Source organism: Tribolium castaneum, chromosome 1 (assembly GCF_031307605.1).
Source record: "Tribolium castaneum strain GA2 chromosome 1, icTriCast1.1, whole genome shotgun sequence".
In the NCBI taxonomy this organism is placed as follows: domain Eukaryota; kingdom Metazoa; phylum Arthropoda; class Insecta; order Coleoptera; family Tenebrionidae; genus Tribolium; species Tribolium castaneum.
The window spans coordinates 8,323,373-8,350,272 of NC_087394.1; the positions used below are offsets into that span (position 1 = coordinate 8,323,373).

General features: G+C 31.4%; 6 protein-coding genes across 10 annotated transcripts in view; 4 read left to right on the top strand and 2 right to left on the bottom strand.

Annotated features, from left to right (window-relative positions):
• The first annotated feature begins 1,840 nt into the window (after positions 1-1,840).
• LOC655889 (jouberin) lies at positions 1,841-8,623 on the top strand. The gene is made up of 6 exons (XM_008195906.3): positions 1,841-2,798; positions 4,613-4,755; positions 4,812-5,365; positions 5,412-5,558; positions 5,608-6,035; positions 6,086-8,623. Exons 1-6 carry the CDS (start codon positions 1,924-1,926, stop codon positions 6,522-6,524), a joined length of 2,586 nt encoding a protein of 861 aa, XP_008194128.1. The 5' UTR covers positions 1,841-1,923; the 3' UTR covers positions 6,525-8,623.
• Positions 8,624-10,680: 2,057 nt separating this feature from the next.
• Tmx3 (Thioredoxin-related transmembrane protein 3) lies at positions 10,681-15,762 on the top strand. Of its 2 annotated transcripts, XM_008195710.3 has the most exons (5): positions 10,682-11,121; positions 11,173-11,757; positions 14,760-15,214; positions 15,341-15,536; positions 15,584-15,762. In XM_008195710.3, exons 1-5 carry the CDS (start codon positions 11,061-11,063, stop codon positions 15,607-15,609), a joined length of 1,323 nt encoding a protein of 440 aa, XP_008193932.1. In that variant the 5' UTR covers positions 10,682-11,060; the 3' UTR covers positions 15,610-15,762. The 2 variants fall into 2 exon arrangements, with proteins under 2 accessions (XP_064211700.1, XP_008193932.1); XM_064355630.1 differs by lacking the exon at positions 15,584-15,762 and having other exon boundaries at positions 10,681-11,121; positions 15,341-15,568.
• On the bottom strand, positions 15,670-16,773 carry PDCD-5 (Programmed Cell Death 5). The gene is made up of 3 exons (XM_962678.4): positions 16,598-16,773; positions 16,431-16,545; positions 15,670-15,992 (listed from the first exon to the last, which is right to left on the bottom strand). The coding sequence occupies exons 1-3, from the start codon at positions 16,661-16,663 to the stop codon at positions 15,781-15,783; spliced, it is 393 nt and encodes a 130-aa protein (XP_967771.1). The 5' UTR covers positions 16,664-16,773; the 3' UTR covers positions 15,670-15,780.
• Positions 16,774-16,782: 9 nt separating this feature from the next.
• On the top strand, positions 16,783-24,132 carry LOC656216 (uncharacterized protein). The gene is made up of 3 exons (XM_962759.5): positions 16,783-16,970; positions 17,017-17,226; positions 19,872-24,132. The coding sequence occupies exons 1-3, from the start codon at positions 16,947-16,949 to the stop codon at positions 21,078-21,080; spliced, it is 1,443 nt and encodes a 480-aa protein (XP_967852.2). The 5' UTR covers positions 16,783-16,946; the 3' UTR covers positions 21,081-24,132.
• Positions 24,121-24,583, bottom strand: LOC656302 (uncharacterized protein). Its single transcript, XM_962842.4, has one exon. The coding sequence runs from the start codon at positions 24,581-24,583 to the stop codon at positions 24,185-24,187; it is 399 nt and encodes a 132-aa protein (XP_967935.1). The 3' UTR covers positions 24,121-24,184.
• A 279-nt stretch (positions 24,584-24,862) lies between these two features.
• The window catches only part of LOC103313170 (uncharacterized), a 39,937-nt gene continuing 37,899 nt past the window's right edge, over positions 24,863-26,900 (top strand). For all 4 annotated transcript variants that reach the window (XM_015978349.2, XM_015978351.2, XM_015978350.2 and 1 more), the window contains exon 1: positions 24,863-25,006. In XM_015978349.2, the coding sequence (XP_015833835.1) occupies positions 24,910-25,006 (97 nt within the window). In that variant the 5' untranslated portion in view covers positions 24,863-24,909. The remainder of the gene's footprint in view (positions 25,007-26,900) is intronic.

The following is a 26,900-nucleotide window of genomic DNA, read 5'->3' on the forward strand; positions in this document are numbered from 1 at the left end:
AAATTAAGTTTTTTTTTGGCGTTGTTTTTAATTTCTTTTAATGCTACAAACGGTAGCCAACGTGGAAGCGATATGAAGGTAGGTCCATTTTATTTTTGTGTCGTATTTTTTTATTTCACAAACCAATATTTCCTTAAAATTTAATTGCAATTAGAATGTTGTGTACACCGACTCTAAATGAGGTGTTGAAAAGTGATATTTTGAGTGACACATTTTAAATTCAGTAACTATAAATAAAATAAAACACTCAAATAATTTATTGCCACGTAATAATTTTGTCTTTAATTTCAATCGATGAAAGTGACTTGCTCTAAATTTAATGCAAATAAAGCTTTTTTTATTAGTGTTTTTTTTAATGCTACAAACAGTAGCCAACGCAGAAGATATAAGAGAAGGTAGGTGCATTTTTTTGTATTCATCTACTGATGTGTTGAATTTAACAGTTTGAGTGCCATATATTGAAACATATTGTGTATTCTTTATTTTGTTTGGTATTGATAAACGTCGCTTGTAACTTTCATGCAAATAAAGATTTTTTTTGGTGTTTTTTTTAATGTCTTAAAACATTACGTGTATTGTATTTTTGTGTTGTATTTGATTTATTTTACAAACCAATAATCATTGTTTACCTCATCCTTATTTCCTTTTTTCCTGGCAAGAATGCTCTAAACCTCCACGTGGTTCTTGCTGGACAAATTACTTAGTAATTGGACCAATTAGAGCAATCCTTAAATACGAGTTTTTTTAACGCAGTTTGCAAAATCGAGAAATTTTATAAAAGTTAAAAAAATTTGTTAAGGTCCTAAGGGATTTTTGTCCGAATATGATTTTTTACAGTCAAAGGCCATATCGAAGGACTTAATCTCCTGCAAAAATAAAGAAAATTTTGCGATATCGGGAAATTTTAAAGAATCTTTAAAAATTCATTAAGGTTCCAAAGGGTGTTTGTCCGAACATGATTTTTTTACAGTCGAAGGCTCTATTAGAGGGCTTGATTTCCTGCAAAAATAAAGAAAATCGCGAGATATAAAGGGGATGAAAAAAAATGAAGTTTACAAAATGGAGAAACTTTAAAAATTTTAAAAATTCGTTAAGGTCCTAAGGGGTGTTTGTCCGAACATGATTTTTTTACAGTCGAAGGCCCTATTAGAGGGCTTAATCTCCTGCAAAAATAAAGAAAATTTTGCGATATAAAGGAGATAAAAAAATAAAGTTTGCGAAATCGGAAAATTTTGAAGAATTAAGGTTCCAAGGGGTGTTTGTCCGAACATGATTTTTTTACAGTCAAAGGCCCTATTAGAGGGCTTAATCTTCTAAAAAAATAATAAAAATTGGGGGACATAAAGGGGATGAAAAAAAAACAGTTTGAGAAACCAGGAAATTTTAAAGAATCTTTAAAAATTCATTAAGGTCCCAAGAAGTGTTTGTCCGAACATGATTTTTTTACAGTCTAAGGCCCTATCAAAGTGTTCAATCTCTTGCAAAAATAAAGAAAATTGCAGGATATAAAGTAGGTGAAAAAAAAAAGTTTGCGAAATCGGGAAATCTTAAAGAATCTTTAAAAATTCATTAAGGTCCCAAGGAGTGTTTGTCCGAACATGATTTTTTTACAGTCGAAGGCCCTATTTGGGGGCTTGATTTTCTGCAAAAATAAAGAAAATTGCAGGATATAAAGGGGGTGAAAAAAATCAGCTTGCATTACTTGAATATGAGAATAAAAAAATTCCTGGTGTGAACTTGGCTGTAGAAAACGAGAATGGTAAGGAAATGGTACTAGTTCCATGTGCGCAGCAATTGTCTGGTCGACTGTAATGTTCAGGGTGCTGTTTTCACCGACATCATTGTTGGTTGGTACCATTGGCGCGTTGCCATGGTTACGTCAATACAACAAATAGAAGTTTTTGTGACAATTTCATTTGCTTGATGGCTTCGAATTTTGATGATTGTTCTTCAATTAATAGTTCAAGTGCTCAATTAAGTGTAAGGAATCAGACAAAGGAAAAATTTGAATCGTTGCTTAAAGCCGCCGTGCGTAAAAAACGCCCAACTGAAGTGAACCAGTCCAGGGAACAACTTTTGGAGTCTCCCTCTGGTAGTGCTGAAAATTTATCAAATGATAAAAAATCAGGCAAGAAATTACGTAAAGAAAGTGAAAATTATATTCTGAACAAATTTCTTGATGACTCCTCTGACCACTGCCACACGTATGAAATTGCCTCTGAGGGCTCGCAGAACTCGAGTCAGATTAAAGCCCCAATCCCAAAACCAAGAACGAAAAAACCTGCATCGACCACCAGTCAACGAACGTTCGAAGTGACGTCTCCAAAAATTGTGAAAAATGATAATGGGAGTCAAGTGAGTAACGCCACGTTCAATGTTGAGGAAATAGGGGATGTTTTGGTGCATAAAAGTCCCCTTAAAGCGAAAATAATTGTGAAAGAAAATGTTAAGGCAAGACTTTCGGACAAAAGTGAGAGTAATGATGAATCTTCAGAATCAGAAATTAATGAGAACACTAAAAAGAAGAAACTAATAAAAATTGAATCTGAAGAACAGAAAGTGAAGAAAAGTTACACGTATGATAAAATAGTGGAGGTCACAATTCTGAAAACTGACCGGCTTCAGCTCAGTTCTTTGGTGGTTCATCCGATAATAAAACTTCACGTTATTGATGCAATGACGGGGAAATATTTTCCGAAAAGTGATAAAAGTCGCTCCGTTGTATTTTTTTACGAAAACAGTGATAATGATTATATTTCGCCAGTGATGACACGTGCTTATAATTTACAGGAAAAAAGGTAAGAAGGCATCACTATTTCACGGTAGGTAAACCATAAAAAAACAGATTATTTATGAAATTATGAATAAAGTTAAGCAAATGCTTTTATTTTTAATATAGTGAAAGTTAGACGTAATTTATATTTTATCGGAAAGAAAAAGAAAACTATAGCAAAAGCTTTATTTTTGCTACATTTTATTCATACTATGTACTGTATTTTTTGTTTTGTTTTCCATTGATTTCTTCAGTTTTTAAAACTAAATGGGCAGGATTCTACTAAAAGTACTTATATTTTTTTCTATATCTCAAAAACTATATAATACTCGTGGTAAATTAAGCGTTTGTATATTTGTCGTTATGCCTGTGAATTTTCTCAGAATTCTTCTACAATTCCTTTTAATTAAAATTAATTAATTTATGAATTAAGTAATTATTATATTTTAAGTATAGCTGCAAAAAAATTATTTCTTGTGTCATCTGAGATCAAGTGATGGTTAATGTTGCTTTCTGATGAAAATCCGTAAAAAATGTCGCTAGTCCAAAAAAATAGTTAATTAAGAAAAAACAAAGAATGAAACAATGTAACTTTGGTGCTAGAAAAAAGTTTATTAGAAATTTATTGCTCGAAAACATTATTTAAGCATTTATGATTAGAAATCATAAAATTTACAGGTGTTCCAGCGAGTTTTCTAAGTTAGAAAATTAATGATATTGTTTGTTTTAAATGGAACACGTATATTTTTGCATTTTTGGATTTTAAAACTAATGATTTTGAGCTGAACTTTTATTAGTCGAGTTTTATTAGTTTTTAAAATATTTTAATTTTTTACACGCCTTTTTTTTATGTATTGCTAAGACGAAGATGTTTTAGAATAGTGGGACTTTGACCACTTAAAAAAGAATGTCCAAACTTTGAGGATATATTTTTTTAGCTCACTGCAGTCAAGAAAGTAAAAAAATTAAGAGGTTTGTTAAAAGCTGAATATCTTAAAGATATCAAGTGGAACACCCTATTTTTTATTTTTGCCTCTAGATGACATTTAAATTGTCTATCTACTAGTAGAATGTAAATTGTTACTTAAGGACCAGGATATTTGGCGTCTTAAAAATCAAGGCAGAATCTTACAAATTCAGCTGTTCTCACAAAAATCAACCACCGAAAAAGGCCTAAAATCAAATAGGGTGTTCCATGTTCCACCTAACTTTTTATTCAACTTTTAACAAACTTTTTAACAAATTGTTTTTTACGTTCTTAGTTGCAATGCACAATCACTTGGTACAGATTTAAGTTTGAACTTTTCTCTTTAAAATGCTCAAAATCTTTCTTTTCTAGGATGTTTCATTTTTGTGTAATAATTAAAAAAAATATGATTTTGTCAAAAAAAATCAAATTATTTTAAAAACTAATACAAGTTTGGATCAAAATTATCAGTATTCAATGATACGTCCAAAAATGCAATAAAATTTAGAGTGTTCCATTACAAAAACATATAAGGTTGTATTGTAGTTCATTTCCAAAACTGTAAATTTGAAAATAATTTTAGGCATGGCAGGAGGTTAGTATGTACGGCTTTAACAAAAAAAAATTTTTTTTCGAACATATTAGAGGTGAATAAAACTAACTAGCTGGGACACCCTGTATGAGGAATTAAGGAATGGTAGAAAAATTATGAAAACATTCACATTCACATAGATACAGAGAATGAGAAACACTAAGTATTTAATAGCAAACGATGAATTCTATTAGTTTTTGAGATAATTATAGTGAAAAATACTTTTGGAAGACTCATCCCGTATATGATCTAAACAAAAGAAAATAACAGCAATTTTCAGGATCTTATATCCTTTATGGGAAGAAAGCATTTTATTAAATGAGGATTTTGAGTACTTCAAAGATGAAAGTAATCGGATAATATTATTTTTTGAGCTCTTGGACTTCGTTTCTGTTTCAACACTGCACCAACTAAACCAAAAAGGTGATTTAAAATATAATCTCAGCGACTCCAATCAATTGATGATTTTTTTAAATCAGAATGTGTAAAAGGTTGGCACAATATCGCGTTTGCCTTCCTCAAGCTAGCTGGAAAAAACGGCGAACTAAATATTGGCAAAAATTTAAGGCTCCAGTTGTACCATTCTCACCAAACAAAGAAAAACGACCCTCAAGTGTGTAATGCCTGGGTTTGGTGGAAGAAAAAAAAATTGAAAAAATATCCATCAACTTTACACATTGCCATTAAATCGGTGGTATCACCGACTAAAGTTGTGGAAACATTTCGTTCGAAAACACCGATTCAGAGAGAGACTAGTTCACGAACAAAACTGTGTGACGAAATTCAAAATAATCAAATTTTAAATCCTGAGGGAGCAATCGTGAGCGTGGAAAATAAGTCAGATGAAAAAAATAAGGAAACACTGCTGACTTGGTCTAGGAAACGTAACGAAGTTTGCAAGTTTCCGAATAAGTGTTTGGTAAAATTTAACAGTCTTGAGCAAGGCTGTTTTGTTATGAAATTTAGTCCTAGTGGAAAATATCTAGCGTGCGCTGTCCAGAATGAAGATTTATTTTACGTTATTGTTTATTCGGTTAGTGGTTTTGTTTCTTTTCTGCTAATAAATAAAATAATTTTAGATAGTGTCACTAAACGAAGTCAATAGGTTTCCATCACACCAGGCAATAATTTACTGCCTCAGATGGTTTAGTGACGATGTCCTGCTTTTATCAGCGAGTGCTGATAATACAGTTTGTATTCACAACTTGTCTGACTCTTCTTTTCAAGTAGGTAATAATTTGTTAGAAGTGGACAGTAGTGAAAAAACTATTTCAGATTTTACCACATCCATCTTTTGTATACTGCTGTGATATAAGTAAAGACAAAGTGATAGTTACTGGTTGCTACGATGGGATAATAAGAATTTGGAACCAAACACCTTCTGATAAAAAATCAGAATTCCATTTGTATCAAGAATTGGAAGCTCATAAAGCATACATTACGTCCCTCTGCTGGAACAAAAAATCTAGCATTTTTTCGGCAGATTCGACAGGTGCTATTATAGAATGGCAAAAGAAAGACAACGATTGGGTGTTAAAAAGAGAAATAAATTTGCTGGATTTAAAAGAAACAGTTATAAACCAGATACTGCTATTTCCGAACGAAAAAAGACTACTGGTGCATTCTCGTGATAACATAATTCGAATAATTGATTTAAAAAGTGGGTGTGTTTTACATTGGCTGCGTGGAGCGTCCAACAAAAGGTTTTTTATTTTTGTTTTACAACTTTTTAAAATTTATTTATTTTTTGTAGATTTCAGTTATTCTGTTCCATTTCGCCTTGCGGAACTTATGTTAATTCCGGTAGCGAAAATGGATTTGTTCACGTGTGGAATGCAAAAAATGGGCATGAGGTTGCTGTGTACCTTCCTTATGCGTCAGATCATCAGTTTTTGACCATACATTGTGTCGATTTTCACCCATATGATAACATGGTAGCAATTTCTCACTATGGGAGGAATCTACCAGTTTTAATCTTCTGTTTTGATAAGAATATAGAAAAGCCTGAAGTTGAGCTCACTTTTAAAGAAAACGTCGAAGTTGAATACGTAAAGAATCAACAGTCTAGTAAAGAATTGAGATTAAATGGAAGTATAAAAAGGGAACGATGTTCTAACAAAAATGAGGAAAAGATAGACTTTAAGGCCATTTTACACAAAATGGATGTAGTGCTCACATTACAGAAAAATTAAGTTATTCTATACCTAATTTTATACTTTTATTTAACTAAATATCTAGTTTTGGCTTTAAAAGTGAGACTAGAAGAAAACTTTTGGAAGTATTAAAAAGCCTAGACATGAAAGACTTCACAAATTAGAAAAAAACTCACGTTGTAATTAATGAAAAAATTATTTAAGTAATTATTAGATTTATCTTTAAGAATCAGTCTTAAAAAGAATTTATTACATAATTAAAAGCTGTTTAAGTCGAGAGACTGTAGAAGCTTAACAGTAACCTAAACAGTAATTAAAAAAGTTTTTTTGAAGTCAGTACTTTGTTCCACTCTTAAAATTAAGACTGGAAGAGTATCTATTGAAGAATTCAAAGATGGAAAACTTAAGAAACTTTAGAACAATTTAAATAAAAAAGCTAATTATTTCATTAAGTCAGTATTTTGTTTTTTCTTCGAAAGTAAGCTTACAAAAGAATTTATTAAAGAATTTAAACAAACTTGACTTAGAAGAGTTTAGAAACTATAGGAATTAAAGAACTATAAGAAATGTTAGAAACTAAAGAAAAATCTAAGTTGGAATTTAAAGGCTTTCTAGACAGTAAGTAGAAAATCATCTAAAAGAAAACTGAAACTTGGTACAAATTATAGAAGCCATTACAAAAAAATATTAAATAAAATCTTCACTTAAAATGTAGAATTTTATAGAAAAAAACAAGAAACAAATAAAAAAAATGTAAAATAAACTCTATACGCCATAGAAACTTGAAAATCTAAAAAAATCAAAATAGTGATTTTAAAAAACATCAAAAAAGATAAAAAAAAGTTTCTATTAGAAAGTATTAGAACAAGTGCAAATGGTTAAAAAATTTAGAAAAAAATATGGAAAGATAAAAAAGATAGACTTTAAGGCCATTTTACACAAAATGGATGTGGTGCTAACATTACAGAAAAATTAAGTTACCTACTTAAGTTATACCTACTTTTATACTGCTGTAGTCGATAAATTATAATAAGAATTATCTGTGGTCTGACGGAGACGGACATGTTGTTGTGTTGTAGCGAGATTTGTTTGTTATATTACAGGTGTTGTAATTTTGACGGTTTCTGGCGTACAGCTCCAGTTTAAAGTGGTTGAAAGTTAGCACACGGCGACCGTGCAGCCAAAGACCGCAGGAGAAGTAACAGGCAGGTGACGCCTTAGCACAGTGAACCCAAAATGGCGGTCTTGCGAATTACTTACATAACGAAACAACACAAATGTCCTGTCTGCTGGAAGGCGCTCGGAAGTCCAGGCGTGTTGGGCGACCAACAGGGGTGATGTGTAAGCCAGATTATAAGACAGGTGGTCTAAATCTGCTACACGTGGCGGCCGATACAGATGAGGGGACAGGCGGTCTCTGAGTCTGGTAGGCGACAAGTAGTAAGTGTTACTAGTCACATAGGGCTAGTAAACCTGCTACTTTTGGCGGGCGAGAAGTATCCAAGATGATACGAACTCGTGGCGGGCAGTAAGTAGTAAAGTTGTGACAAGCTGTCTTCAACTTTGCTACTTCTGGCGGAGGATAAGATAAGGGGACATGCGGTCTCTAAATCTTCTACTCATGAAGGGCGATAAGTAACAAAGGTGTTAGCCAGGTAATGGAAGGGACAGGCTGCTACTGCTGTTCCTTCTGGAGGGTGATAAGGCGTAACGCCAGACAAGGGGTCAGGCGGTCTTTAAGTCTGACTCGTAGCGGGCGATAAGTAGCAAAGGCGTAACGAGCCAGATAAGGGGGCAGGCGGTCTCTAAGTCTGGTTCTCATGGCGGGCGTTAACCTGAAAAGAACCAATACAAGTGGTTTCCAAATCTATGACTTACTGTGGGCGAAGAAGAACGTACCCATTGAAGACAATCTAACTTGAAATGTCCATAAAATATGACCAAGACCATAATAAGGGACCAAAACATGATGTTTTGTGATATTCCCACCACTGGTGACCAGTCATTCCCTGAAGAGGAATGGGGGTCATGGACTGACGAATAGGAACTTCCGGTTTTGGTGAAGATGGGCACAAGTATTTTGGCATGATGTGTAATACTATTTCCACAATACAATAAAGTTTTGGAAACCCAAATAAGTTTTTCAATTTGTTTTGGTCCTTTCCCTACTCGAAGTATCCTCCAAAAAATGTTGAGAACCTCCCAGACAGTTTTTCACGACTGGGTTGTACCAAGAGTAAACAAAGCTAATAGTTTCAAATTTTAAAAATCTGAAAATCATATTGAAAATTTTAGAAATCAGACTGAAAACTAATAAAAACAAAATATTAAACATGAAAACCTAATTAAATGCCAGTTACAAAGTGTGACAAAAAATAATATAAGAAATTTTTCCAAGGTGCAGTACAGAGTAAAAGTATTCTAAATTAAAAAAAATTAAGATATATCTAAGCCAAAAGTCTAGTACAAACTTGAATCAGACTGAAGTAACTCATTATTAAACGTCTAATTGTAAAATATTTGTGAATCGTGGAAAATAGCAATTACGCTTTAAACTAAACTCAGAAGTTTTTTTGAAACTCTTGATTTGACGTGTAGGTACCTACGAATTTGCATAAAAGCAAAAAAATTATAAAATTTAAAGTCAATCCTCATTAGAGACATAAAGTGCAACGATTAATGAATGCATACAAAAATGTGCCTGAATTACCTCCATTGATAGTTTGTCACGTAAAACTGAAACTGTTCTGAATGGAGTTATACGATTCCGTGCAATTTAATAATTTAGATTGCCAATTATTATTATTGGTTTAAAAAATTCAATTAATTATTACAATAAATATTGATTTTTCCAAAGCAGCAGTCTAAAGTTTAATTTGTTGTGAATAATTTTTAGAAGTTCACAACTTTACGAAAAAGTGTCTTAGTTTAAATTAATAACTGTAATTAAATTTTTGCTACCGAACATAGACCTATACAAAAGAACGTCGACCTGAATTATTTTTTCACTTTAAAACCATGGTTGATACACAAATTTTATAGGAAACATAAGCAAAAAGAATTACGCAAATTACTTGTACAAAATTTTATCGAATCGATTATTTCACAACAAAGTTATCAAAGGAAATCGAAAATAGTTAATGTTTGTACTTTTGTGCTTTGTAACTTTTGAACGATGCAACTTCGTCTAAGAGTCTAGAGGTAATCGAAACTCGCTCTATTTTGAGCTAGAGAGCCTCTTGTTTCCTGTTGTTCTCATCTTTTCATTACACTCTGTATATTACAATAACATTTAAATTTCAATACCTTATTGACGTACACTAATTTTTTTAAAGTGAAGGATTTTTTATTAAATAGTAAAATCATTGAATAAGGTATTGTGTAGCTTATTCAATGGTAAAATACTCGCACGTCGTTTTGTTGAGTCTAATAAGTATAGATTTAGGTTTTGAGTTTGACCGTGAGGGATAGGGACTTCAGTTTTAACTACTTGAAAAAAATGCAAAAATGTTTAGCTTTGCATTCTTAGCAGACTAAGAAAAACTGACGATTAAAATTTTCATGAGAAAAAAATTATTTAAAATTTGCGTTTTGTCTCTTATTTACAAAAAAATGTAACAAAGTTGAAGAAAAAAAATAAATTTTCTTTAAAAAAGTCGGCACACCATATTTGTACTTTCAACGGTTTAGCTATAAATTAACTTTCCAATATTTGACCACAGGCGTCTTTGAACGACTTTAGGGCCTAAATTGTTGAAGATAGGGACATTTTTTGTAGAAAATTTAATTCTCTACAACCGTTCCTAACGTTTTTCCCGCATCATAGCGTTTTGAAAAATATGAGGCATAGTGCAAATTGGTAAATGTTTATATTTACCATAAAATTTTTGCCTTATGTTTATGTCGTAGTATTGGGAGTTTAATGCTCTATCCGCCTATGTTTTTTTGCTTGCCATTTTTTTCAAATTTCTTTCTGTGTTGAAAATTTTGACGGAAATTGAACAACTGCGCCCGTAATTTGTTTATTAGTTCATTGTTGTAAATAGTAAACTGTGTTCAAGTAAATGTTGCGTGTAACTATTTCCAGCGATTTGTATTCCTTGCTACTAATTTTCGGTTTTCCCAGTTATCAACTTTCTAGTTTACTGGAATGTGGTGATTTTGGTCGCACATGCGCATTAAAGTACATTTGGCACCGAATGTTTATTAGACTTCTTGTTATTCTGTGACTTCTTGTTATTTGTTTTGGGATTCTGGGGCGTAATCCTAGTTATTGTGCTTGCACATCCTGTTGTAATAAGTAATAAAGGGTGTGATTTATCCTAGTAATAGAAAAAAGAAGAATTAGTTTTTATCGGTGTTTATACTGTGGTGGTTATTTTCTCATACCCGGCTATTACCCCTTGTGAGTTTGTTATAAAGGGGGCCCAGTTTTACACCCAAAATAATTTATAAAATAAATTAATGCAAAGTTACTAATGTGGGGCAACTGGGTCACGTTTAAATCAGATTATGGGACAAATCAATAAATTCGTGATTAGATTAAGTTAAAACGCAAAACTTTGTAATGCACACATGCACAAGAATCGACTAATAAAATCGTCAAACATGTACGGTTATTTGGCAGTTTTTTGTGGTAAGTTTCGAATCACTCCTTATCACACTTATTCAAAAAAAATGCTTGCAGCTCTGTTGGCCCACTGTTCCGCTTCCAGAGTCCTAGAATTAAGCGACAAATTCTCCGAAATTTACAAAGAGGGTGGCTTCTGGTTGGTCAAATTCTACGCCCCGTGGTGTGGTCATTGCAAAAGATTGGAGCCGGTTTGGGCACAGGTTGCCCAAGCGTTGTATAAAACCAACATAAGAGTTGGTAGAGTGGACTGTACGAGGTTTCCAACATTAGCCACCGAATTTTCCGTAAATGGCTTCCCCACTATCAAGTTTATTAAGCCAGGTGAAGATTTTACATTTCATGGGGACAGAAGCAAAGACGATATTGTTAATTTTGCCATCAGAATGGCTGGGCCACCTGTGCAAGATGTGACGAGATCAGAGAGTTTAACAAACTTGAAGCAAATGAATCAGTTGTTTTTCATGTATGTGGGGGACCAGGAGGGGCTGCTGTGGGAGGCCTACTACGATGTTGCTAGTAAATTGCAACCGCATGGGTTTTTCTACGCCGCTAGCAAGGAAATTGCGAAACAACATGTTGATGTTGATGAATTGCCGGCTGTTTTTGTGTATAAGGAAAGTTTGCATTACTTCTATCCAAGTGAGTTGGTTCTTTTTTGATACATTTCCGGAAGCTGAATGTACAGGGTGCTCAAAAACTGGCGCACCAACTCAGTGGTACGTTATTGAGAAGCAATTGCAGATTACGGGAAAAATGTTGAAAAAATTCCTAAAGTCATATTTTAAAAAATCTGGAGCTACAAACTTATTGTGTTAACTTCTTTAGTTTTTATTATTTTTTTATGTTTTTATGTTTCATACCAGGTAATCGTTACGTAACAAAACGGTGAATAATTATTTTTAAATTTACTTTCAGACTTTAACAGTTTTATTAATTTAAAAAAGTTAAAATTCATCCAAAAAATCACAATGTGTAGATGTGCCAACACTGATAATTATTTCCTAGGAAACCGCTTCAAATATAATTTATTTTTATTGTTGATCAAATTCTATTGCGATCATGACTGTTAGACAACGTTGCCACATATCATTTATCTAAAATCCGTTATTTATCAATAACTTTAATACAAAGAATTTTTTTACTATTTTTACCTTTATATGTAACGAGTTCTCTACCACACACCATTGAGTTGGTGCGCCAGTTTTTGAGCACGCTGTATAATTTTGTTTAGGAAGCGAAAAAATAGTATATTATACGAGTTTTATAAGAGGTTCTATTGTGGCACGAATGGTTTTAGAGCACGACAAAGGAGTGCTCCAATAGAATGAGTGCCACAATTAAGTTTTTACAAAATTGTAAAATAGTTATTAATGATTAGATCTTTCATTGACACTATAAATTACATTAACTATTAATTTTTTTTAAGTGTATTAATATTTCATAACTAACTGAGACGTTGGCATTTGAGTTTGAGACAGCTCATTTAGTAATACTATACTATTTTTTTGTTATTTAAGCACGAAAAACTTTGAATATTTTCAAAAACACATAACCTAAATAATTTTTTAAGATTTTGCCAAAAATCTGGATGTCTATCTAGGCTCTTAGTTTGATCAAAAATGTATCTTTTACTGATATTTCGGTTAAAAATCTCGTTTTCATAAAATCTTGGCGAAATTTTGGCAAAACGGGCCGAAAAATCGCAAATTTTAAACAATGATTGGGGTGTTTTTTTAAGTTTAAATTGATAACATTTACTCAATCACGTTTTTTTAAGATGAAACAGGAAATGTTCTTTATTTGGTCAAAATTTTCAGCTTTTCCCGTCTTTTTAGCACGTTTTTGAGTGATAAACTTAAAAAAAAAACTAATTTTTTTTTAATTCGATCTAGTTATCTCAGCAGTGAAACGTATAGCGTAAATAACTTCAGGATCGCTTTATCTGTCAATATGTCCAAAATGTTCAAGAACATACAAATATTATGTTGGAATCCTATTTCCGTAATGGACATCAGGACATCGGGTTAACGTAACTATCATGGATAACTAGATAGTTGTTTTAGAAAATCGCACGGTATTAATTTTCAACTTAATTTCGGATATTCACATAAACATGTTAATGATCTAAATACAATCATGTTTCATGTTACATCTTGAAATTTTACTAAAAGTATTGAGAAAAAATTCCCGTATCACCAATAACGATGTTATTTTTGCTTTTTTGAGCCCGTTTAAGCTCTTGCAAGATTTTACTCAAATGTATCAAGAACTAATTTATTTGCGTCAAATACAATTATTTGTTTGTTTTTTCTAACTAATTTATTTCTTAAAGTTTCGCTAAAACTAAGACCTACAATTTTTTAATTTGATTATAAATGGCATACACTTTTTCGAGCCTCTTTACATTTTTTAATGTTTTTCGTATAAAAGACTAACTAATTTTGTGAAAATAATCTAATAACTTAGTCAAAAATGTTATTTTGGGTTTTAAATTAATTGCTTGGAAAATAAAGCAGATATTTACAAGAACGTTTTTCTCTGCTTTACCTGTCAATATGTCCAAAATGTTCAAGAACATACAAATATTATGTTGGAATCTTATTTTCGTAATGGACATCAGGACATCGGGTTAACGTAACTACCATGGATAACTAGATGAAAGTTTTAGAAAATCGCACGGTATTAATTTTCAACTTAATTTCGGATATTCACAAAAACATGTAAATCATCTAAATATAATCATGTTTCATGTTACATCTTGAAATTTTACTAAAAGTATTGAGAAAAAATTCCCGTATCATCAATAACGATGTTATTTTTGCTTTTTTGAGCCCGTTTAAGCTCTTTTCTTGCAAGATTTTACTCAAATGTATCAAGATCTAATTTATTTGCGTCAAATACAATTATTTGTTTACGTTTTTTCTAATTTATAAATTTATAAACTAATTTATTTCTTAAAGTTTCGCTAAAATTAAGACCTACAATTTCTTAATTTGATTATAAATGGCATACACTCTTTATAAAAGACTATCTAATTTTGTAAAATTTTGCGAAAATTATTTAATAACTTAGTCAAAAATGTTGTTATTTTGGGCTTTAAATTAATTGCTTGGAAAATAAAGCAGATATTTACAAGAACATTTTTCTCTGTCTTTTTTAAAGTGGTATTTGAGCACGAAAAACTCCTTTATGAAAAATATAAAAAACTAATTATTTCTTGTGATTTCACTAAAATAAATAACTTGATCAAAGATGAAGATGTAACTGTATTTTTTTATCTGGTTCATGGAGTAATTTTCGAATTATTTTTGGTAAAATTTTTGCTATAATCACAGCTATAATTTGGGTACCGTTTTAATATATTCTAGGGCATACAAGACTATTCGAATTCAGTAGAATAATTTCAGATTAGTAAATTTGATTTGAGAAAACCAAGTTAAAACTTTTTGTGTAAAAAAATTGTTTGAGCCTTTGCCTTACACTTTTAATTTTCGGGTTAAGTTTTTGGCATGTCAAATCTGTTTTCTTGGATTTAGTTATCGGAAATGACAGACCTTGCAATAGTAACGAAATACCTGTTGAAAAAAACACTAATTTATATCTTATGTTGTACAGAACATTTAGTTTATAATTAATTTCAGTTGAATCAGGCCCAGTTGATTTGAACGAATCCGAGGAAGCACAACACTTGAATTCTTCCATGTATAAATGGATAAACGAAGAGCGGTTTGAAACGTTCCCAAAAATCACAAGAGGCAACATAAACGAGATTCTCCAAACGAAAAAGTACATTGTCCTGGTTGTTGTTGAAGAAAATAAATTGCAACAAATAAGTCAAGAGATGTTGGAATTTAGAGATATGGTCGAGTCCATCATACGGAAGAAAAGGGATAAATACCATAAACATTTTCAATTTGGTTGGGTTGGTAACCCTGAATTGGCAAACAGCATAGCAATGCAGGTCTTACCATTGCCGCATTTGTTGGTTTTAAATTCAACCACAAACCACCATCATATCCCTGAAGATGATCCATCTCAGTTGACTGCAGATGCTATTGATATTTTCCTTGAAAGAATATACAATCAAAGTGTACCAGTAAGTAACAAAATGTTATTTTTAACAAACAAGCTGAGGTTTACTAAATAAAAATAAAATGGAACTTGGACATAATAAAATAACAAACATTGATTTTTTTCACGGTACATAAAATCCACTTTTTAGGCTTATGGCGGAAATAGTATAACCGTTCGCCTCTATAGAACATACTTTGAGGCAAGAACATCACTGGCTGACATGTGGCGGGGAAATCCTGTCTTGACAACAGTCCTTTTTGGTCTGCCTCTTGGCTTTCTCTCCTTGATATTGTACTCAATTTGTTGTTCCGATATTTTGGACGCGGATGAAGATGAGGAAGAAGGTGACTTTATAAACCACATTTCATGTAACTAACTTTTTAAATTTCAGAATTATTACACGAGAAAAAAGAGTAATTTAAAACTAAAGTACCTAAAACATTCTAGTCCTGCTGGTGTGTTAAGTGTGTAGACAAGTTTGTTGTGATTAAATTATTTTATTGTTTTATACGTATTAATATAATTTTACAGGTGTAATTAAGAAAAAATTAAATGAAAGTTAAAAATAAACGTACATGTTTCTAAAACCTAAAAGTCTTCATCCGAGTCCAATGCAGCCCTTCTTCTGTCAAACTTAACAGTTGGTTTCTTCTGCTGGGTTTGAGCATTCACATTTTCGAGTAAGGTAATAAGTTCTGTTTCCCCAATTTTGGAACAAATCTGCCCCGTCTGTGCCATTCGTATCAACATATTCTCCACCAATTTGCCCTTGTCTGGCTTCCCCAACATTAAAGTGTTTACTGGAAGCAAATATTAACATAATAAGACCAAGTTATGGATTATTATTATCATTAATATCTGTACCGTCTAAGTTTTCAGAGCAATGAATTTAAAAAAATACAGGCAAATAGAGCATTAAATTTTTAATATTAAGACATAAACATAATGCAAAAATTTTATCGTAAATGGGAATACAGTTGAAGATACAAAAAAAGTATAAGGAATTTTTTTCATATTAAATTTAAATTAATTTAAAACGATTGACGCTAAGACGGTATAGCGCTCGAAGCGCCCCCATTGCCGTACTAATTTTTTGGGTTCACAAAATCGTATCGTCTCCTAAGTTATAGTCCTCCCTACACCAAGGTCGCAACTGATATTATTATTTTACAATTAAAAGTTATGGAAAATTAACTTTTAACTTATCATGTGCCACCTAACTTGAAAAATGTACTTACAACGAGCTCTTGCCGGTTGGTCTAAAATTTGCGAAAGGATGGAATTTTTGGCGTCCTCTTGTGCCCTGGCTTGTTCTTCCTTCCTTTTTTGCGAATTTTCATTTTCTGCGTCTCCCTAAACCAACCAAAATCTTAAAATAGGCAAAAATTGGGCAAATGTAACCAACCTTGTACTGGGATTGCAGCTGAGCCAAACGTTGCTTCCTTAATTCTTCTAAATCCGAATCAGCCATCGAATTCTATTCTAATGCTAATTATAAAAATAATCCTTTAGATAACCAAAAATCACTTTTTATTTCTAATGTCAAAGTTGACAAATTTGGGGATTTTAACGCTGTGTGTAGGGAAATGTCACCTTGTGCGTCATCAAAATGTCAAACAACAAAAACGAACAAAGCAAAAACAGAAATTTGAACATGTAATTTTGTGATTTAACTTAAAGCCACACTATCAAAATAGTGTTTAGGAATGTTACGGAACATTACGTTTTAACAGAACGATCAAATTGTATTAGGGATGGCTGATGAATATTCGTCATGGGTGAGATTGTTTATTGGTTGTTTTTCGATTAACACGGTTATTTTAGGTGGGTTTGATTTACGTTTTCAATTTAATTGTGGGCACTGGTGCCCTTACTCTCCCCTCGGTGTTTGCCGGGGCGGGATGGCTCTTAAGTACAATTTTAGTGAGTCTTTTAGCACTGGTCAGTTTCATAACAGTGACTTTTGTTATTGAAACGATGGCTTGTGCTAACGCCACAGTCCATTGGAGACGCGTCCAGTCTCACAAAACTGATGTAAGTTTTTTAGTTGTGTAATTTTTTATAGTTTGATACGGAGGACTATAGATTAGGAGACGATCTTTTGTAGTACGACAGAGTGAAAATGAGGGCGCTTCGCTCGGTATCAACTCGTTTTAAATTAATTTAAATTCAACCAATTCACTAATGACCTAGAAAAAGTACAGGAATGTTGAGTTTTGCATTCTTAATAGACTCAGAAAAACGGCTGAGTCAAATTTCCACGAGAAATATGAGAAAAAAAATCATTTAAAATTTGCGCTTTGTCTTTATAGTGTTTGCATTACTTTTATCTCTGACTATGTATTAAGTTTTTAATTTAAAATTCGTAGTTTTGTTTTAATTTTTTCAGAGGAAACTAATGTATCGTCTACTTTAATAATTTCTGCTAAGTTAAACGCTATATTCTTCCGGTTAAAGCTACTTGCAAATATTCCTTTACTTTCAAAATGAAATTTTAAAACTGGAAAATTTGATAATCATATTCTTTAAGAATTACTGACTTTAATAGACTTGACTGTAACATTTGATGTTTATTTACTTAATAATATTAAGAATATTATTAAAATACTTACTTTACGAAGTTAAAGCATATGAAATAATCTTTTCTTTATCTGCCTGTAAGTTGAATTTTTTAAATTGTCGTTTATGTACTCACATAATCACCTTTGATTAAATAAGCAATTAGCTCTTTAGAATTTACAAAATTTGGCTATACAGCTTTTTGACTAAGCAAATCCCTGAAAACCGAAGTCTTCATTTTTGTTAAAAGGTTATTTAACTGATCCATCAGATACTTTATAGCGCCTTATTGGCAAATCGGAATCAGCTTTTTTAAATATTTTTAGTTGCATTAGTTTGTAAGATATTAAATTGTGTTTAATCCTTGGTGGGTCTAACTGAAGCAGTAATTGGATTTTTTTTAACCCGAATATATTTGTTATGAAAATTTTTAAATGAACTACATTAACAAAACAAAGAACATATTAGAAAGTTAAAAAAATCCAAGTTTTTAGGTTTACTAGACACAATACAATTTCAAAATGTATTTTTTTGTATCTTTAATGGAAAACAACCATTTCATTAGGTAGAATTCAAAAAGGAAATGTTTTATTTTACTAATTAGCAACATAACATTTTTATGTTGTCCCTCTTGATTCCTGTATACCAAATTTTATAAAAATTGGAGAAGTAGTTTTAAATATAAAAAATATAATCTGTAATTTTGGGGTGACTTTTGGAGGCCAATAATTCCATAAACCCATAATAAAACCGTTCCATATTTATCGAAAAGGGTTGAGGATAGAAAAAAGTGTGAGAAACAGATTTATAAATAATTAAATTTCCTACATAAAAGTTTTTAACTCCATACTTCTATTAGGTTCACTTTTCATCGTCTGTTAAACCTCATTTTTTTAAATCACTTGTCAGTGTCAAAAATTTCAAAAATGTTAAATATAAATGGAGTTGCAATTTTTTATTATTTTTTTAAATTTTGATTTTAATTCCAAACAATTCCGAATGGACTTTAGGTACTTAATTTGACGTAATAAAATGTTGAAAACGCACGCATTTATTATGGTTTTATAATTGACTCGACCGACGTTTTGCCACCTTTTTGTTAAACAGATCTGTTTAAATTTTCCCATTCTTGACGAATCCGTGGATTGAACGGCTTTTCGACTTAAACGGTTGCTGTTAGGGAAATGGTCTCGTGAACATTTTTGTACGAAATTTAATTCTATACAACTTTTTTTTCAATATTTTTTTGTATCTTTAACTTTATTCGCAACGTTTTGAAAAATATGGGACTTGGTGCAAATTAGTAATTTTTTTAAATAAGTTTACCATAACATTTTTGAAGTACTTTAATCTTTATTGAGGATTTAATGCTCTATCTGCCTGTAATTTTTACAAATACAATCATTTTTTTAAATGTTAAGATTTTATTCGTACGTTGTGTCGTATTCTTACGTACAGAGTGATCCAAAAAGTGTCGGACCAACTTTTGCAGGGTAATAAAAGTTGGGCATCTAGATTATTTTAATTTTTTTTCTAGGCAACAAAAATTTTTTTTCGTATTAATTCTTGCTTTTTAATATATTTTCGAATTTGCTAGTTTGTTATATATATTTTTTTGTATATTGAACGAGTTTATGTATCAGTTATCAGTGTTATTAGTAGTTATTACATTCTTTCGGTGTTCGCCGTAACAATCCTTTTTTAAAGCTTCAAATTTGACTTTATTGCTATTATTATCGTGGGCAAATAATATTATACAAATTGTTGATTTTTTCAATAGAGATCTGTTTAATGTTATATTTTGTTTCCGATTACTAAATTCGAGAATACATCTGAACGGTGGAAAACTTTTTTAGATCTGAAGAAAATTTACTATTGATACGTTATTTAATACCAGTTAATGTGGACTCTGTTGTATTTATAACCTCTTTATGAATTAAAGTCCAAGAATTTACAAGTTTCAAATGTATAATTTTGAAGAATTATATCTCGTGAAAAAGGCACAAACAATTTTTTGTCATAAGAAACTTTAACTCAGTTGAGCAAGCGTTGCTCCGAGACTTTTGCATTACCTGTATAATAATCTGTGTTTTTAATTATTATTTTTTTTCGATATCTAGGAAAGTGAAGTACCTGCTGACAGTGATTCCGAACCTGAGAACACAACCGAAGAAACCGCCATTATGAGCATAAACCGTCGAAGGAAGCGCTACTATAATCTAAATACAAAGGTAGAATTAGGCGAAATGGCCAAACTCTATTTTAATAAATTCGGCCAGTTGTTGTTTTACGTCTCACTGTGTATTTATCTATACGGTGACTTAGCTATTTACGCCACAGCCGTCTCGAAAACAATAGTGGACCTCACCTGTAAGTCGTACAATAACGATACAGAAGATTATAGTACTAAGTGTTCCGATTCGTTAAATGTTGCAAAAATTGACATGTATCGTATATTTGTGGCCATTTTTGCGTTATCGGTTGGTCCATTCACTTATTTTAAAGTCCAAAAAACCAAATATCTCCAGATTGTTACAACAGCCCTGCGATGGTCAGCGTTTGTTATAATGATCACGCTGGCGTGTATCAGATTGTCAAAAAATGGACAAGAAGGCCACCCTGATTTGGTTCATTTGAGCGGTGTTCCGAGCCTGATTGGCTCAAGTATTTATAGTTTTATGTGCCATCATTCGGTTCCTGGTCTAATAGCGCCTTTTGCCAATAAGCAGCATGTTATTCGCCAAATCGGTTTGGATTATTTGTCGATCTGCTGTTTTTATTTGTTGTTAGCAATGACTGGTTCTTTTGCGTTTGAAACTTTGGATGACTTGTATACGCTCAATTTTATTCCAACGGAATCAGACGATTCTGGCGTTTTTATGGAAGTCATAAAGTATTTTCTGGGAGCTTTTCCCTTGTTTACGCTTTCTACGAGCTTCCCAATTATCGCAATTACGCTACAGAATAATTTAAAGTCCCTGTTTCTTGATATTAACGTCATGGAGAGATATAATTTTTTTGTGCGGAGACTAGCGTTCCCTACACTTGCGGTGGTTCCCCCGATTGTTGTGGCGTTTTCTACGCACAATTTGAGGACTTTGGTGGCGTTTACAGGCTCATATGCTGGCGTTTTAATACAGTATATTATACCAGCTTGTTTGGTGTATTTTGCTCGCCAACATTGCGCAAGAAATATCGGGAATTATGACAATAAATATTCTAGTCCATTTAGACACGTCTTTTGGTTCACTTTTGTGATAGGTTGGTCAATATTTTGCGTTATTTTTGTCACGGCCAATTTTATTATGCAGGAAATACATACAAAATAGTTATTATTTTATACTTGTACCAGGTGAATCAACTTTTATCCGCTGTCATACTATTTAGTGTGAAAACTCGGAAAATGTGTATGCTAGGGAGAAATAAATGCTAGGAGGCAAAATAACGAGATTTTCTGTACCCAAAAATTTAGTACAGGGGAACAAAAATGAGGGCGCTTCGAGCCCTAGTTCACTAGTTCAATTTGTTCACTAATTGCGTTGAGTATCAAGCTGAGATATACTGATGACTAAAGTTTTTACTTTACTTAAATTATAGAATTATTTAAAATTATTAGAGAAATGTAAAAAGTATAATTTTTTTATTTCAATGCTCTAAAATTTAAAGTTATGTAAAGAGCACGATAAGGGATATAATGATAAAATGTATAATACAATGGTATTTTTTTGAAATTTATACAAAGTAAAAATTATAAGCTATAAACATTAAGCGTAAAAAAAAACTCAAAGGAGTAAAATGCATTTGTTTATAGTTTTTACTCCTATTATTTATTTTGTTACACGTTGATTTCATATAGCTAGCACATAGCTCCCAAGAAGGAATTTCGTATACGAGTAAATAAAAAATAATCAAAAAGTAAGTAAAAAATCGTGAATTAGAAAAACGTTTAAACTTAAAAGGTTGACTTGGGAGCGTTAACAACTCGTTTTTTTATATTTATTCACTTATGTACACTTATTTTACACTTATTGACTATTAACACTTCTACAATAATTATCACACTTTGAATACAAATATTTTTGTTTTATTTTATTTTTTATTGTAACTTTATTTTGACGATAATATAATATAAAAAATAGAGAAACCGTTTTTAAAAACTTTTTACATAATGTTAATTTAAATTATTACAAGTTTTGTGAACAATCAAAGAAATACAAAATCTGTACACATTGTAGGTTTTAACAACAAACATTAAACATTTATTTTGTGCTAAAATAACATATTACAATCTTGTACATACGTTAACAGAATACATGGAATAATTAGTATAGACGAAACTAAACAGATGCTAAGGAAAATATTTTTCTGTATTACTATTTTAAAAATCACTTTTAAGTAGTTTTAAGACAAGCATTCAGTGGTTTTAGAAAACAATGACATTTTCGTGCCATAATACCTAAAATTTCAAGATCTTCATGCTCAATATTTAAAGATTCATAAAAAACATGTCAATAATTATCAATTGTTCTAAATTTTTTTCAAGTAGTTTTATTTTACCGCTTGAGTTGGAATGTTGGATCCAATAAATTACTAATACAAAATTAAAAAAAATCTTAAGTTGCTATTTATTTTGCATTGAAAAACGTCAAAAATTTATTTTGAATTAATTGCAATTAAACGTTCTGTTAACACGGCCTTAAGGCCCGATTTCTGGTACTATTAAACTTCAGTTAAATTTATCTCTCCGATTATTATGTTTCTAGAAACTGGGCCTAATGACTCCATTAGCAAAAGTTTGCCGCAGGGCGGTCTTTTTTATTTTAATTTCTCATTGTTTATATACAGTTTTCTTTTTTACAAATTGTTAACTATTTCAATTTAAATCAATCGTATACGCAACGTTTTGAAAACGGCCGGTTTATAGAAAGCTCAATTAAAATTTAATGCGTTGTTAATAGTTAATTTTGAAGCAAGAATGAAAGAAGGGGGTTTGAGTTTCTTTATAAAAAAATTAGATACTAATAAATTGCTGAGTAAGTAATAGTCATTTTCTAAGTAAAATATTGTAAATGCTAGGTAAAATAATCTAATTGTTTGGCAGAAATGCTTGGTAAAATATTTTAAATGCTGGTAAGTGGTATGAAGATTTTTAAATAAGATTTGCTAAGAAAAAAAAAATACGGCTTATAAAATGGTATACCTTCTTAGATATTTCACACCCACTTTGCTGAGCTAAATATTTAATATGCTAGATATGGACTAATTGAACCAAAAAATCCATCTTTTTAAAAAAGATTTTTTAAGTGTTGGAATGGACAAATGTAGTGACATATTTAGTAGGAGGAAGTAAAAAGTGTTTGACTCTTGTTATAGGCAAAAGGATTTGCATTGATACATTTTTTTCCTTTAAATATACGAATTCCGAGTTCAGAGCATTATAGAGAATCTTTTCAGTCCTCCAAATGTAGAAACAAAATGAAAATTCAGGGCTTCCCCACAAGGATACATTATTTGGTTTGAAGGTGAACCATTTTCTTCAAATGTAGGCTAAAAATTTCAATGTTTATTGTTATTTAGGAGTAAATTTTTGGAGTAAAAAAACTTTTCTCAAAAATGATACGGCAAATTACAAAAATTTAAGATTATTTTTTTACTTCTAAATAAAGCTATTTTTTGAAAAATTCTTTTACATTATTATTCTCCACAATCATTTTTACCATAAATAAGAATAAACACTGAAATTTTTAGCGTGCATTCGAAAAAAAAACGCAGTTCAAGGAGTGATTTTCAGACCAATGTATCTTTGTGGGGAAGTCCCGAATCTGTATTTTTTTCGATATGTGAACTACTGGAGTAATTCTCTACAACGCTTTGTACTGAATTTGCAAATTTTCAGACACTTGTAAATAATAGTAGTACTTATGTTTTCACAAGCGTTTATAATTTTTATTTAACGATATTATTTTACGATTTATACTTAGGAACTTTTTTAAGCGTTTAATTTTTGTGGAAGTCCCTTCAATAATCAAGGAACTTGTGATTTTACCATATTTATAAAAGAATGTTAATTAAGAAAAAATCAAGGACTTATTTCCTCGAAACTTTAGCCACATTGGTGCGTTAAATCACACAGTATCGATAAAGTATAATTGGGATTAGAATTAATAAAGTAAAAATGAAAAAACTAACTGTTGAACCCAACAATTGAAAGGTTGAAAAAAATGTATAAAACTTTATTAAAAGTTTAGTTTAACCAGAAAGGAGCGTCTTGAGAGAGAATTGATAAAATTTGTTTCACCTGGTACAGTGTCATGACTGATTTTTAGATTACAGAAGTGTATTTTTGTATACAATATTTGATAAATAAAGTTATCAAGTTAATTGATGTTTTATTTTATTAAATTACAAACGATTAGTTACATTATAAAGAAAATTATTTCTTCTTCCCCTTACTTGTGGACCCCTGTTTTGCCTTCCTCTCCTGCTGCATTTGCTTCAGTTTCATATTGAGTTTAGTTTGTGCTTGCGAATGCTTCTCTTGCGTCAACTTCACATTTGGGTGCAAGTACTTCTGCCTCTCGTCTTTCCTCACAGCATCCCCACACCCGTGTATTTCGGGGAGCCCATGCGTGGGGCAAAACCTCCCTTTGCAGTACTTGCACTCGATGGCGAAGTCATTGGTCCGATTTTTGCATTTTATGAACGAACATGTGTTATCAATTTTCTTGACCTTGTCTAGGACTTGGTCTAGGTCGTGCGACGTTGTGGCTTCCTTCAAATCCTTTTCCTTGTTCTTTACTTTGGAATTTTCCGTGATTGTTATTGTTGCCATTTTGAGGTTAGACAACTGTCACTTAGTGTCAAAAATGGGTTATTGCCTGCAGGGGGCGCTGCCGTGCTAGCGCAAAAAATTTCGACTGGAGCTCGAGTGAAATGTCATTTCGACGCAAAAATGGTTGAATGATGTTGGAGAGCTGAGTTATTTGTTAAAAATTGCGAGTTTTCTGCGAAAACACCAGTGATTAAGTGCGTAATTGTGTGTTTTAAGATGTGACGTGTGAGTTGGGTTGATAACTGGTGACTGGGTGCAGTGCATGAGACAACCGTTGACTGGTCTTTGGTGAATGATGTTTTTGTTTTTATGAAAGATTGCAAATTATGGAAAAACCATGGGGAGTTTTGGGTCTGTTCACTGGACTGCTGCTGTGTGCATTATGCAATGGGCTGCCCATTAATCTGGAGAACACGGTAGCAGGTGAGTCACCAGTTATGGTCGTTTGTAAGCCCACTATCACTTTCATGGACAGTCGATAAGTTTTGCTAATCAATCATTACCGTTCACTCCTTACACCAATAAATAAATCTGCCGCATTGTAAAGTGCAACTTGCTGTTATTTCATCCGTTAATTGAGCACAAACGTGCGTCTGAACGGTTATCCAGTTATTTTTTTTTTCAAACAGCATGCCCAGCTATTGAGTTTATAATAATAGTTGTATTTTACCCATTCAAGGTTTTTTGATTGTTAATCGTGCGAAAAGTTTGCAATTAAAACGCGCTATACTCATTTTGAATGTCCCACTATGTTTTGTGTAAGCTGGAATTTAGCCAAGTTTAATGTTGGTATTGTTGCTAATTGTTTATGGGAGAAACAAAATTGTGTGTAATTTATAAAGGTATTTTATAAAACAATGTGTGACCATACCGGGTGATCAAAAGTTGCTGTTTGAGTTGGCAGCAATTGGGAGCTGTTGGCAACACTGCAACTGGATGTGATTTTGCTTTTAACTTTTTAGATTTTGTGCCCTTTATATTTCAGAAATTTTACAACCTTCGATCTATCAAAATTTTTGTACAAGATTACAAAGGTACAAAAATTCTCAAAACTTAAAAACTAATAGTCTTCCAGAAATCATAGATAAAATGTACTTAATGTGTTCTTCTCGATCCATGCGAATATTTTCAGATTTTTTCTGCAATTCTTAAGGATCAATAAAATTAAAAATGTATTAAAATATTAAATGATGAAAATTTTATGCTTTCTAGTTCATTCTAAATCAAGTAGTTCTTGAATGATGTTTTATACAAGGTGTGTTAAAATGATTCTCATCTAGTTTGCTGTGAAATTGTTTTACTGTTACTATCAGTTACATTCAAAAGTTTCATTAAAAGAAAACTGAAATATATTACACTGTGCAAGAAAACACTTATTATTGAAAGTTATTTTCGAATTATTTCCGAGTTAATCCATTGAATGGCAACAGTATTACAGTAAAACCTTTCAACAACGGACACCGGTGGAGACTCTTTAATTGTCGTTGTGAAGAGGCAATTTTAAATAAATAATTTTAAGCATGTTTTACAAAGAAATGTTTTATTCGTACGCATGATTTTTGAATAAATAAGTATCTATGTTATATTTTTTGTATAGCTTTAAGTCTATTCAAAATATTCTATTCTATTATATTTTCAATTTTTTGATCATGTTCGTATCTGTAAGATTCTTAACAGTATAAATAACTAAGTATAAATAACTAAAAATGTTTTTAAAATAAAAATAAAATTATTAAAAAAGAAAATGAACAGATTTTTTACTTTGAATCTTAAATTTTTGATTGCTTGTTTTTAGGAGCCATGTTTTTTTATAATAATTTTTTACATGGCACATAATATCAGCTGAGTTTACTGTGGTTCTAAGTCAAGTTTTCTTTTTCTCACAATCGTCTTTCTTACATTATTTTCCAATGCTTTTCTTACGTTCCTACAAAAATGTCCGTTGTGCAGAGGTGTCTAATAATTTACTTATTCGATGTCTGATTTTACGTGAAAAATTCACGGACGACTGGATGAAAATCATTTTAGCACACCTTGTATAAAAAATAAGTAAAAAATTTTTTTACGGATTTTTGCACAATACTTAAGGTTTTGGAATGACATAAGAAATAATAATTGTTTTGACATAATTTTAATTAATTTTAATTACATACAGGGTGAGTCAATAGTGGTGTTATTTCTATTTTTTTTTAAATTTCCAACCAATAATACTGGTTTCAGCTGACCAGTTCGGTAATCCATAAAAAATTCAAAATTAATCTGAGTATTGTCAAGTCTGTCTTGATATTTCGCTAAAACTTTATTATGGACTATTATT

Excerpts from the sequence above, each read along its gene's own strand:
- LOC655889 (XM_008195906.3), top strand. The coding sequence starts at position 1,924 with ATGGCTTCGAATTTTGATGATTGTTCTTCAATTAATAGTTCAAGTGCT. Across the intron at positions 2,799-4,612 it reads TATAATTTACAGGAAAAAAG|GATCTTATATCCTTTATGGG; the intron begins GTAAGAAGGCAT and ends AGCAATTTTCAG. Across the intron at positions 5,366-5,411 it reads TTTACGTTATTGTTTATTCG|ATAGTGTCACTAAACGAAGT; the intron begins GTTAGTGGTTTT and ends AAATAATTTTAG.
- Tmx3 (XM_064355630.1), top strand. The coding sequence starts at position 11,061 with ATGCACAAGAATCGACTAATAAAATCGTCAAACATGTACGGTTATTTG. Across the intron at positions 11,122-11,172 it reads TTATTTGGCAGTTTTTTGTG|CTCTGTTGGCCCACTGTTCC; the intron begins GTAAGTTTCGAA and ends AAATGCTTGCAG. Across the intron at positions 11,758-14,759 it reads TTTGCATTACTTCTATCCAA|TTGAATCAGGCCCAGTTGAT; the intron begins GTGAGTTGGTTC and ends AATTAATTTCAG.
- PDCD-5 (XM_962678.4), bottom strand. The coding sequence starts at position 16,663 with ATGGCTGATTCGGATTTAGAAGAATTAAGGAAGCAACGTTTGGCTCAG. Across the intron at positions 16,546-16,597 it reads AGCTGCAATCCCAGTACAAG|GGAGACGCAGAAAATGAAAA; the intron begins GTTGGTTACATT and ends TGGTTGGTTTAG. Across the intron at positions 15,993-16,430 it reads CCAACCGGCAAGAGCTCGTT|TAAACACTTTAATGTTGGGG; the intron begins GTAAGTACATTT and ends ATTTGCTTCCAG.
- LOC656216 (XM_962759.5), top strand. The coding sequence starts at position 16,947 with ATGGCTGATGAATATTCGTCATGG. Across the intron at positions 16,971-17,016 it reads CTGATGAATATTCGTCATGG|GTGGGTTTGATTTACGTTTT; the intron begins GTGAGATTGTTT and ends CGGTTATTTTAG. Across the intron at positions 17,227-19,871 it reads TCCAGTCTCACAAAACTGAT|GAAAGTGAAGTACCTGCTGA; the intron begins GTAAGTTTTTTA and ends TTCGATATCTAG.
- LOC656302 (XM_962842.4), bottom strand. The coding sequence starts at position 24,583 with ATGGCAACAATAACAATCACGGAAAATTCCAAAGTAAAGAACAAGGAA.